The sequence below is a fragment of the Astatotilapia calliptera genome, chromosome 7, assembly GCF_964374335.1.
Source record: "Astatotilapia calliptera chromosome 7, fAstCal68.1, whole genome shotgun sequence".
Lineage (NCBI taxonomy): Eukaryota > Metazoa > Chordata > Actinopteri > Cichliformes > Cichlidae > Astatotilapia > Astatotilapia calliptera.
This window is the reverse complement of record NC_137428.1, coordinates 3,449,859-3,462,685: the sequence shown is the minus strand read 5'-3', so window position 1 is coordinate 3,462,685 and position 12,827 is coordinate 3,449,859. Positions and strand designations below refer to the sequence as shown.

At 41.8% G+C, this 12,827-nt stretch overlaps 1 protein-coding gene across 1 annotated transcript in view; it reads right to left on the bottom strand.

The window, feature by feature from the left end:
* Window positions 1–12,827, bottom strand: part of lsp1a (lymphocyte specific protein 1 a) — a 39,198-nt gene that overhangs the window by 17,754 nt on the left and 8,617 nt on the right. Inside the window, exons 3-7 of the mRNA XM_026172522.2 lie at window positions 7,866–8,012; window positions 2,623–3,010; window positions 2,187–2,326; window positions 1,676–1,931; window positions 1,009–1,146 (exon numbers count right to left, since the gene is read on the bottom strand). Coding sequence (XP_026028307.1) covers window positions 1,009–1,146; window positions 1,676–1,931; window positions 2,187–2,326; window positions 2,623–3,010; window positions 7,866–8,012 — 1,069 coding nt within the window. The remainder of the gene's footprint in view (window positions 1–1,008; window positions 1,147–1,675; window positions 1,932–2,186; window positions 2,327–2,622; window positions 3,011–7,865; window positions 8,013–12,827) is intronic.

Here is a 12,827-nt window from a genome sequence, read left to right as displayed (position 1 = left end):
TTTTTCTCTCATATATCCATTTTATATCCACATATATAATGTGAATGTGAATTCACTGTGAACCACAAGCTCAGGTTCAGACTGATCTAAATGCTCAGTGCTGCAGCGCCTGTTTGAATATTGGATCTGACTGCTATTCATGATCATCTCAGGAACATAGCTCTGCCTGTGAGGACAGAAGTCCACCCACCTCAAAACTTTTGTTTGAACTTGACTTGTTTGCAAATATGATTTATTAACAAGTAAATACAACCAGCTTTCGATACATTAGGGTTTTATGACCAAGTTACTCAATCAGAAATGTTGTTTAGGCCTCCGTCACATCAGCCTAGAGACCAGGTGGTAACCCTCTGGCACACCTGATGACTAGGGGAAAAATACGCATATCCCAACCCACCGGTGGTTGCTGCATGTTCTTGCTGTCACTGAGGGTGCTGCACCAAGGCCCTCCTTGTGGTTTGCTAGCAGATTTCTACTGTTACCTGTAGTTTGCATGAAAGATGCTGACTTGTCTGCAAACACTTGGCATTTAGCGTGATGCCAAAAAGAGATAGAGAATGTTTGCATTGAAAGTAAAAGAGTAACACCTTTTTTGTCGCACTCTTCAGACTTAAAAATACTCTCTGAGCAGACATGTAAGTCTTTATCTTCTATGCAAACTGCAGGCAATATGTTAAAAACCAAAGCAAATCTAAGGAGGCCTTCAGTGCAGAACCGTGTGTCTCTTTGTGACCATTTTCAAACTAGCAATCACCAACCAGCTGGGGAATACACATTGTTCCATAGCGACCGGCTGTAGCCAGATAATAATAATAATAATGATAATGGATACTTTATTGATCCCCATGGGGAAATTACTTGTTTTTCTCTGCATTTGACCCATTCACTGGTCAGATGGTTGCTGACCAGTCTCTAAGTTAGAAAAGTGAAACAGTCAAACAAAAGAAGAAGCAGTTACCAACAGATAGATTTTATAACCAGCGTTAGAAGCCGGTACACGCTCTTTACCTTCTGTGTGGAAACTTTTGGGCTGAAGGGACTGAACATCTCGTCTTCATCGACACTGGACGTACTCAGGTTCTTCATCCTCTCTGCTGCCTCCATCCTCCTCCTCTCGATTTCTTCCTTCATGCGTCTTCTCTCCTCCTGGGAGTCGGATTAAAAACACTCTTCAGCCCCAAAGCCATATAGATCTAACAGCTGCTAATACTAGAGACTAAGTAGCCATTGTTTTACTCTTGAAGCTGAATTAGTTACTTTTAGGCAAGGCCGTGATACCTCCATAATAAGCTAAAGATGTCCCTACTGTATATCCCTGATATATTAAGAATTTAGTTATGAATTTTAGACATTTGGCATGCTGCATTCTTCTTCTTCTTTCACATTATACATCCTCACTGATATGATAAACATATGGATAAGACCACAAAGATGATCTTTGTAACTTTCTTAAAAAAATAAATCTGAGGTTCACAGGCTAGTAGATCTTTTATTACTAGCTCTTAAAATATGAAGAAAAAATATGAAGCTTGCACTACATTTAAACCCCAAATAAAAATGTTTTACTTGAATCTGAGCGTCATTTACCAAATTCCTAACCCCCCTCCTGCAGTTGTGTATATATCTCTGTGCATATAGCATTTCAGATACTGAGCTTTTATTGAGACATGGTCACCTCTTCTTTGGCCAGCCGCTGCAGCTCCTCCTCCTCCCTCCGACGTTCCTCTTCCTGTCGGACCTGCCGTCTATCCTCCCTCCTTCTCTTCAGCTCCTCCAGCTCTTGCTCAGCCTCAGCCTGTCGTTGTCTCAGTTGCTCCATCTCCTGGCTCTCCTTCTCTTGGAGGCTCCGCCGGATCTTCTCCAGACGTTGCTCTGTCTCCAGGATGGCCTCCGACTCCTCTGGTTCAGCAGCTCTGCTACACACAGCACTACTGTATAGGATATAAAATGCTTTGATTTACGCCCTGGCTGTGGAGCTGAAATAAGATCTAAATATTTTTGTCCAAAGTCTTTAAAGTACTTTTGGGATTCTGGAAAATGTAAACTTGATATTTGTAGGTTTTTTTGTGTTGTCTCAAGAAATGATTTACTTCTGCTTTGGCTTTTAAAGTCAGTGTAACAAAAGCTACATATTCAGGTGAGTGGAAAGGCACATAATAAGATAGCAAACAAAACTTGTTACACACATGGTGGATCTCTTTGTTTTGGTGATAAATGATGTCACTTCCTCATTGGCTGCGTTGCCGTTTGAGTTGCTGTGTTTTGGCTCTTGGTGAAGAAAAACCTTGGATGTGTAGGAGATTTTGACTTCTTTTCTTTTCTCCACCTGTTAATGAAAGATCGAACGAAATAGATTTTTAAATGCATGTAATAATATATACGCTGAAGTTTGCTCTTCTTTCAAAGTAGGTCTTCAAATCTTTTTGAACACATCAACTCTTTTCTTGAATCAGTTGAGACTCAGACTGTTCTAATATGATTTTAGACCTTATATGAACCGTCTTTACCATCTATCAATAACTTGATATTTGAATAAGTAAAATCCTTATCTAGACTAATGTTGAATATTTTTATTTATGACACTTCCACAGAAAACTCAGTTTTCCAGTACGGAAGTCCTACCTCTGGATGTGGCCTTTGACTCTCCTCGCTCCTCCTCGAGATCAGTTCATCCTTCTTTCTTAGTTCCTCCTCCCTCTCTTTCTCCCTCCTTGCTCTCTCAGCTCGAATCATTTCTTCTTCATGCTCCTTCCTCCTCTCCATCTCCACCCTGTCTCTGTCTTCCTGCTCCTGCCTCTGGAGTTGGAGAGAAGTGATGGAGGCCTTCGTGCTCTTTATGGGCACAGCTTTTTTTATCGTGTCTTCCTCTTCGTACTCGTCTTCATATCCTCCCTGGCTGAGCTCCTGCAGGCGCTGCTGCCTTCGCCTCTCTCTGCGTTGGGTCCAGTCACTGAAGCCTTCGTCCTCCTCCAGAGAATGAGAACTATTTGGCTTCAGGCTGCTGCCATACCTATGGAGAGAAGAGATGGAAAAAGAGTCAAGACAGGCAAGATCATGAGATCCCAAACGTGTTTAGCAAAATTCCAACCCTCGGACATATCCCATTTGCATCCTCAGGCAGTACTCAGGCTTTCAGTGTGATGTGTATTATAATAAAATACAACACAGCGTGAGACAAATTGAGCAATGCTTTGCTTAAACCGTGTTGTTATTATGGATAAAGTGCCCATTAAGTCAGTTAAATCTACCAGATTTGCTACTCTGTGGTCTCTGTTAAAGTCTCTGTTTTTCCATTACTCAGCAGCTAAGTCAACAAACTAGCTGATTAGTTCCCAGCCGGGAACTTGGCTGAAGTTCCTCAGGTTGCTCGATTCCACAATTTATGTCAAACCTCAAAACAGGGAATACAAATTTGATACTTCAATAGCTCAACCCCTGCTTTGTACACCTCTCTATTAAAATTGAAAGAAAATAACGACACAACAAGAATATCTTTAAATTAAATCTGGAGACAACTCCCCTTAAAAAAGAAGAAGAAAAATCAGGTGAAGGATGTCGCCATGGTGGGGAAAATAGTCCCTGTAGATTTCTAGTCTGGAAATAAATCACGTGCAGCCACGTTTCAGCCAAAATGTGACGCAGTCCACTCAAGACAATGCATGCAATTTCACCTCCATCTTAAATGGATACAAAAGTAAACCCTGGAAGAAGCCATGACTTCACCCAGTTTGAACAGTGAATGCATGGTGGAAAACGTCTGCTTTCACGTTCCAATACGTTCATTTTGAAAAACAACAGGTGTACAAATGCAGCATTAATCTTGAAAGTCCTGTTCCTGACGTAAGGAGCAGAGCTCAGTTTCAGTCAATCAAAAGGCATTAAGTGATTTTAGCAACAAGGTCTGTAGTGCTTTGTTGAACACAAGTTTCGACTTGCTACAGGATGGCATTAGTCTGGGAATCCTCTTGACTGGGAAAAAACCCACTGCACCGAATGCATGGAAATCATCCTAGCCCAAAAAATTGCAGGATACAAAGATAACAGTCACTCGTCAGAGGTAATCCATCACATTAAGTGTCCTTCAGTAAAATATTTTGGGAAGCAGTTGGCAGACCACCATATCATGAGAGGACAGATCACCACAAGCAAAAAAGACAACATTTCCTACAAGACCTAAAAATATAATAAGCTGAATGGCCGTAGAGCCACAAACAAATTGCATGCAGATGCCAACTTGACCCTGTTCAATCGCAAACTGATAGCAGGCCGATTTTGCCTTTTTGCCATTTTCTGTCGCTATGCAGACAGAAGCTGATTACGAGTGGTCACAGACGTGGTCACAGTTTTTTAGGCAACCACTTCAAAAACAACGTGCAAGTTCACTGCAAGTTGTTGCAATAACGTCAGCCGTGCAGCCGTCTTCAATCACTGTTTTCCCTGGTATGACATTAACATTAACCTTAGACCAAAGAACACTAGCTTACTGCAAACACATTGACACATGCGTTATTTTTTAGCTCGTTTTTAATTAAAAGGACAGGTTACTGCAATACCATCCTACAATATAATTCGGTCTGAATTATATTGTAGGATGCGTCATTGAAAAAAATTCCTGAATAATGCACGAATCCTTATCTTCTCAGGGACACCAACGTAAACAGGACATTTGAACACATTATGAAACACGGGGTTGAGATCATCTCATTCCATAAAAGTCAGATTTTAAAACACAAGTGTGTGCACTTTAATGCTGAAGCTATTCCACATTTCCAGTCTAGAATATTTGTCACATCTGCAGCTGCTCACACAAAGGTGCGAGGTCCTCGCTGCCTGCTTCCCTCTGCACACATCGAACAGCCACAGGAGGAAATCAGCATGTAACATGCTATATACGATCTCATATTCTACTATGAAATATTTGAACTTCAATTTAGGCGTTAATTATTATGGAGCGCCAGTTATGTTTTGTCTAAATGGACTTAGCCCTGAACACTTATTCAACAGTCAGAAGATCTCCCACTCGATCCTGCTGATTAAACTAATAAGTGTGCTTCGTGTCTTTGGGAGCTGGCAGAGAGGAATTCACTCAGCATTCCCCAGATGATTAAGACATTCTGGTCCGTGGGGCCCCAACTGTAGAGTGGGAGCCTCCGCCTGAGCTCTCAGAAACTAATCTGTCCAAACAAACAGCAAAGTTTCTACTTCAGAATAAAGACGTCCAACATGAAGTCATCGAGTCCTGATAGGCAGCACTCGGTCACGCTCGATGACCTCTCCTGATTTACTGCATTTTATGAAAAATGGTACCGTTCCCTCTGAATGAAGGTAAGTGCAGTTAACGGCTACTCGAGGCCGGCTCTAAAAGCGAGTCGTCACTCCTCCCGCCTAATCAGTTTTGGACAGCAATGAATTTGTAAGTGCTCAGAATATTTCTTCTCATCGATGTTAACAGAGTGGACAAAATATTATTAGATGATCGACAGAGCTGATGTTTAACTAATAAATATGAATTAAATTGTATTTAATGAATAACAGATTGTATATAAAAGATTGGACCTCCTCAGTGTGACCAAAGCAATTGATTGATGCCATTTATAGCCAAAACCCCCCATAGCTAATGGCTCTGGCCATTAGCTATTAGCTATGTGGCTACACCCCTACTTATCCAAAAGAATCAGAAAAGAAAGCAATTCCTCATACTGATATTAAGGAGGGAAATCATGTGCAGAGCAGGCAGTAAACAGGGCTAATCCTTCTGTAACTTTGGACACTTTAACATGGGAGTCTATGGGGACTGACTTACTCTTGGAGTCTAAAGTGGACGTTAGAGGAACTGCAGCTTCCACAGTGGCTTCATTTTTCTGCCCTGAAGGTTGGTGCCTTGTATCAGTGCACTAAAACATATAGCTAATGTACATCAGTCTGAAAATGTATCTGCAGACTTAGAATTTTCACATCTTTTTGAATAAAAGAATATATTTGAGTTGTTTCTGATCATTTTTCTTCAGTGGAAACCAATGGGCTTGATGCTTAGAGCCACAGAGAGAGGCTAGTGGAATCAGAAATGGAGTCACTGTAGATCCAGTAAATGATAAAAGGCAGCATTTGCTTCAACCAACATTCACAAGCTCAAAATCTGTCAGCGCTTCTGAGCTCACTGATCTCGGGGTGAAACCAGCATTACGTCACCTGCATCTCACAGAACACCTTTCAATTACAAACCACAGCAGTGGAGCTACCTCATACTGACTCACCGCAGCCTGAATCCAGCTGAGCCTGTGACGTGATGAAGGAAAAGGTGTTGAAGATGCAAGCTATAATTAAGAGCCTGAAATTAAAAGTCAGCTGAGAGACCACGAGCTCCGACATGGAGGCTTGGTAGTAAACATTCTTTGGCGGTTGTGTAATGAGAAGGCAGCTGCGTGTTGGTCTTCATGTCAATACGACAGGATGGAAGAGGTTGTTTGTGGCATTTCCCAGTGGAAACATTTGTTTTATGTAACCAGACGTCTGTGAACCCCTGTAAAGCAGCCAGGCAGGCCGGGGGGAGCGTAACCGCTGCAGAAACAGGCTGAACTTTGAGGTTCGTGACTGGGAAACGTGATGACAAAATCTTTTAACTGCATCATCAGGAAATTAAAGAAAAACAAAACATGCAGACACAGTTAGCAGCTTGTTCAGGAAGTCATTGGACATGAGATGAGTGAATGAATAATGTTTGCACTTAGTAGCTTCCTGGGTTCTCATGACTGCATGGAGAAGGAATTCCACCATATTTAGATTCCTCCTACTTCCATGATTTAGAGTGAGAACATAGCCAGATTAAGCAAATTCAGGCCTTGAAATGGAATTGGATATCTAGATATCCACTGAAATCTACGGACTCTCAAGCTTCAGACCTTTTTTTTTATTATTTGTTAAAATTAAATCCTGATACCAGGGTTCATCTACGAGTGACTATGGCTAGAACGCCAGTGGTTCCATAACTTTGAATAAAACCTAACAGAGCTTAGTGCAGGGCAGGTCGGAGATGTAATTATACCGTTTCTTGAGCAGGTCTTGAATAATTGTTGAAGCCCAGCACTATATGGGGAGAAGATCACTAACTCATCTGCATAATATTCAGTCAGTCATGTTGTTGAAAGGTTAAAAGCTCAGTTTGCAGCTCCGTGATGAAGACCCATGTGTGTCCTTCACATAACACAGTGAGAAAGTGCTTTAAACCTCCATTTTCTCTGAGGGCCAGCAGGAGGTGACTGCTGAGTGGCAAAACAAACCGCACAAAAGTTCTATGGGGAACAATGTCCCCTTAGCTTATTAAGCCTTTCCTGTGCAGTCTTAAATCATGAATTTTAAGTCTTACCAACGACAACATGATGTAAATTTTGAACTTTACGTCACCCACTAGAGTCAAAAAGGAAAAAATAAAGCAGGGTGTGATTTCGTGCGGGCCTTTGCAAGTATTGAAAGAGTGTGTCTCAGTATCACAGTCAAATCTATCTCATTGCGTCATTGCATCTGGTTTCAGTGATGACAACATTCAGCTCGAAGCTTCAGAACGAGACTTCACTAAATAGAAAAAAAAAGGGGGGGTGAACACAGACACTACGTCCCTTATATATGAGCCAGAGCTGCTTATAAGCAAGAAGTCACGTGTTGCAAACTGTTTAAAGAAAGAAAAAATTCTTTCTTTAAACAAATAAATATTCCAAAACAGCAACTAAAACCCACCAGCATGTTCCAGATGTCCTACTCGGAAAAAGGCTGCTTTTCGTACAAACACCATAACCAGAGATCACATTCTTTATATTTTAAAAGGAAGCGTTTGGGATGTAAAGGGCCTCTGCAATATTTTCTGTACTCACGTGTTCTCCTCTGGCGGCATCTCGCCGTCCAGTGATGACTCTCCGGGTGCTGAGCCGCTGTTACTCCGGCGTAAAGACTCTCGAGCTCTCCGACGACGCTCCCTCTCCACCTCCTCGGCATCCTCGATGCTCCTCTGGGCCGTCAGCCTGGAAAGAAAGGAGCACTCCATTTCACTAAGAGTGCAGGCAGGTTTGAACACGTTCCATTGCCAACCATGTCATGATCTTTGGGACTTTTGTAATATTTCCTATTATGTTATTCATCCCTAAACAGCACAGTTTGGTGCACATGAGCGGGGAGCAAAGACCGAAACAAAAAAAAACGAGTCTACCTTTTTTCCCTAACATACAGTCTGAAATGTTTACACCAGTTTTGTACTTCAGTAATCAAAAATACTGCCTGTATTTTTCAGTCTTATTAATGTGTCAGATCAAAAGACGTGAATTTTTCCTGCAGTAACTGAAGTAATTACTGCAGTAACTTTGAGACTTTTTGGGGGAATAATTAGTACTTTTCCATGTGGTATTGCTCCACATGGCGTACTTCTTTCAACAGAGGAGGTTGGGAAATGTCACAATCTTCATCATGTATCACACATGACCCAGATTCCTGACTCGCGGTCGTCTCTTGAGCCTCCTGGGTTTCTGAACAGTGAGTCTCTGAGGCCAGAAGAACATCTGCCGGGCCTCGGATGAGAAACACCGCCGTCTGTTTGCGCGTCAGATAAACACAATCGTGCTACGCTTCATGTCAACATGAGATCACAGTATTTATTACAAACACAGTTGATCTTTATTTATCAGAAGACAGCGAGCCAAACGCGAGCACTCTTTGCAACAACGCTTTGATTTACACCAATGTCGGGGGATTTAAAGACAGCACCTCCCCTCACACGGAAACGGCAACATAAGAAAAAAAAAGTGCAACGTTTTCTTTGTTTATTTGATGGCCAACAATGAAAAAAAAAAAAACACTAGATATGTTGGTTTCAATTAAAAGAAGCAATTTGCAAATCAGCTTTCAGAGAAAAATGAGCTCACTGGTTATACAGGATAACGAATAACAAAATGAAGCAAAGTAAACAAATTAAAACCTAAAGAAAAGTTAATGTAAAGTGAGTGACATGAATCAATGATTTGAAAAAAAACAAAAGGGACCAAGTGATAAACCATAGAGGTTGAAACACGAGCAGAACGGTGGTCACCTGTGACTTCTGCCCTCGCTACCTCTCCAGGCTCCTACCTGTAGTGTCTGATTAACCATCGTTTAACTATCTGCCTGATTAGTCATTGTTTTTGGCAACAAGTATGGCCATTTCCTCAGTGGCACTTATATTATATTCCATTGTTTTGACATCAGATTTGATAGAACTGTAGATTTTTCTAATTTAGACTGAAGGGCCTAAATAAAGTGTCTTTTTACTCTTGTCCAAGTTTCTAGATAAATAGCTGAAAGCATTTTTTAATTTTTTTGAATTATAAAGTATATTGCTGAGAGTCTTGTGTTTATCCAGCTTCTTTCCCAGAAGAGGCATGTGGAGGACTAACAGTTGCGCGAGCTCAGGTGTCGAGTTACTAAGCTCACATTTGGCTTCTGTGTCACTAATAGATTGCTAACGGCTCCAAGGCTCCATCTGCTCCTCCGCCCTCATCTTTTCTTCAAAACAATGGATTGATGCAGGAGAACCGGCTGCATGATCTCTGATATTTACAGATAAGACTTATTTTAGGCACAGTTTGGTCTAAGCTGCGTTGTCAACTCCTTTGACTCGTCCTTCTTCCTGAGATCTCAGAGATTTAGTCTATATCAACAAAGTGAAGCTGCTCTTTGTTTTCAGCTCCAGTTTACTGGGAATAAACGTCTGTTCAGAATGAAGATCAGCTTTGGGTTCGGTGTTTTCTTTATGTTAATATCCTGCTCCTGCCAACTGAGAAGCTTCAACACTTCAGATTTCCTCTACTCTGGCTTTACTAAAGTCTTTGCAACTGAAATGTGCAAAGTTAGTCATTTAATTTCTGTAGGTATTGAAGTAGGAGGATGTTGGTGCAAGCCTCGGGACTTAAATTAAATGCGGAACAGCTCATTGGGATGGGTGCAAACTGCAAAGAAACAACAAAATCTGCAGATCTCCTCACCCTCAACGAGGTCACTTGAATAATGTGTTTCCCACTCTCTAAAAAGCATGGTTGGAAACTGGCTGGTTGACCTTTTCACAGATCATTTCCTCAAGGGTGGGTGGACACCAAAAGCATTTAGTACAAGCACTTCAGATGAATGATCGTGTCTCTGACGTGGCATGTGGTCACACTGATGGCTCAGCTCATAGCTTTGAAGTGTTTTATACTCCACATTGATGTATATTAGTATACATCTTTGTATATTAATACGTCTGTCATCCTGACATCGAATAAACTGTCCTGACACAATGACCACTGCTACCTGCACATTGAAAGCAAACACTGCTTCCCCTCACTTTCTCCATTTCAACACACAGACTATTAGTTTCTGGGCCACCTCAGCAAAACACCCTGCTGACCCACATCCATCTATGCTCGGGCCTCTCCACCCCTTTCCATTCTTTCATTTCCTTTTGCTGCTCCCTGCCTACAGGAAGGATGAAAAACTGACTGAGGGAGGAAGACATATCAGAGCTGATAAGAGCAGAGTTCATCAGCACGCTGGTTCAGGAGATATGATTCAGCACACACATCTTAGGTACTTTTCAAAGATTCTATGTTTCCTGTGCAATAAAGGGCCAAGTATCACAGATTGGATAGTGGCCTTAAAAAGAGGAGGAGCTAAAACAGCTAATTTTAGATAGAGGACAAACTGACTGGCTGGACCAAGGCCCAGTACAATATGGGCAAGGATTATTTTGAACTGTGAATCATACAAAATGACTTTAGAATTTATTTATTTTTTTAAAGTGGCTGTAGTCATTATCATGGGAGGAAAGGAGGTTGGGGTGGATGGGTCATGAAAATAATCAAGACGGCAGAACTTAATAATATGACTTTCCAACTCCAACAGGTGGAATGTTTCTGAGTAAAACTATCAGTACAGTACCTGCGTGTAATATCTTGTGGCAAGTATAAACCAAAATGACCTACAAATGCCAAAGAACTATTCAATAATCCTATGTGAGCCCTAAAGTGGAGCACAGTTGGCACATAAAACCTGGCTCTGCTTGATTTGCTGCTGTCAGCAGTTTGGGTGTTGAAAACTGCCGAGCTTTGACCCAGCAGACTGTTTGAGTGAAACTCACCACGCTGTCCTCTCATTACGTTTCCTTTCTGCAGTCAGCACTGTGGGATTCTGTCATGCCTGGCAGCTGCTTAGACTGATTCGGGCTAAATGATTAATCTCCATCAGAGTGTTTCTAAAATACCGGGATTACAGTTAGCTTTACTTCCTCCTTCTCATGATTTGTGTCATCAAAATCAAATCATTTGCAATGTTTAATCATTGCTGCAGAACAGAGATGTCTGCGCTGGTCCTAAACCTGGCTCACAGCTTGGAGTTGCTCTGTACTCTGTCAGGGTAGTTTTGCTTCTCCAGACAATTAAAACAAGCACAGCGCACTTGTTCTACCTCAGCAGGAATCAAACAGGTTTTTCTCCAGTCTTGTGTTGCTCTTCTGTAAACTGACACCACAGGCATGACCGAGCACGCCGCTTCCCTGAACCGGTCCTCAGATAACGGCCGACAGAGCGCCCTCCAGCCCTTGAGGTCAGTGTGATTGACAGATTACACAAATAAACAAGAGGGAACATATGAAAGCAGGTTCAAGTGAGGAAAGTGGTTACAGTAAACAGAGCAGCAGATGTGCTTCATGAAGGTTTTTATTAAAACATTTATTTCTTCGCTCTTGTGGTGTGTGGCGTGCAATGATATTGGCATTTCCACTTTTTCCTTCCATAATAAATATCTGTGCATCCATTCTTCAGTTTTCTTAACCGCTTATCCAATCTAGGGTAGCGGGGAGGCTGGAGTTGTCCCAGCTTTCACCTTATGTGGTCAATCGATATTTTTGGAAGAAAAATGAAAAAGGAAAAGCAACGATGGCAAATCAGCCATCAGAAAAAAGGTCACAAGGTCAGCCAGAGGCAAGACCAAGCAGGCAGCTGTTGGCTACAGCTGCAAGAAATCTAAATGCATTAGTTACAGCCAGATTTATTTTTTGTATTTCTGCTGTAAAGTTTGGCATTTTAACAGGTAGTCTTTGAAAACGGACTCACTTTTGGAGAAAACCTCAAGTGGCCATTAGAGGAACTGCAGCTGTGTACACTTCACTTTCATTTGGATGAAATTAATCCAATGCAACTCTAACGGGAAGAAACTTAAAATCGTCGCATCCCAAAATGCTGTACTGCTTCTTTAAGAATAAACTGCTTTCTTGTGTTTTGGAGACACAGCCGGTTGCTAGCGGATCTAATAAGAGAAAAAGAAACCCTAAGCTTTGTAATCACCAGCATTTGTAGCAACCAGCAGAAAGAACCAGAAACACGACACACAAAGCCACAAACCAGATAAAAGCTTTGCCACCTGCCAACAGAGTCACTAAACTGCACACTGCCATGCTCTCCCTGTCTGCACTTGTCCAGGCTTTAACTTTATTGTCCAACCATGTTTCACCGGAACAAGAACAAAGGAGGGATTCATCTCAGGAGAAGTGAGGTTAATGTATTAAATCCTCCGCTGCTCTTTCGCAAGCACACACTTTGTCATCGCAGGGCTGACTGGCTTCAGTGGCATAATAACATGGTTTGCTCTCAGGCTGAAAGAGTGCCAGGCCTCGTGGGACAGGCACGGATGATGGGAAGACGTTTGCAAGATGAGGTCATGGCAGTGTTGAAACAAGTCAGGACAGCGGATCAATTACAACAGAAAAGATTTCCATTTTCCTATTTGAAAAAAAAAGTTATGGGAGTCACCAGACGAGCAGCGAAGAAGCAGCCGAG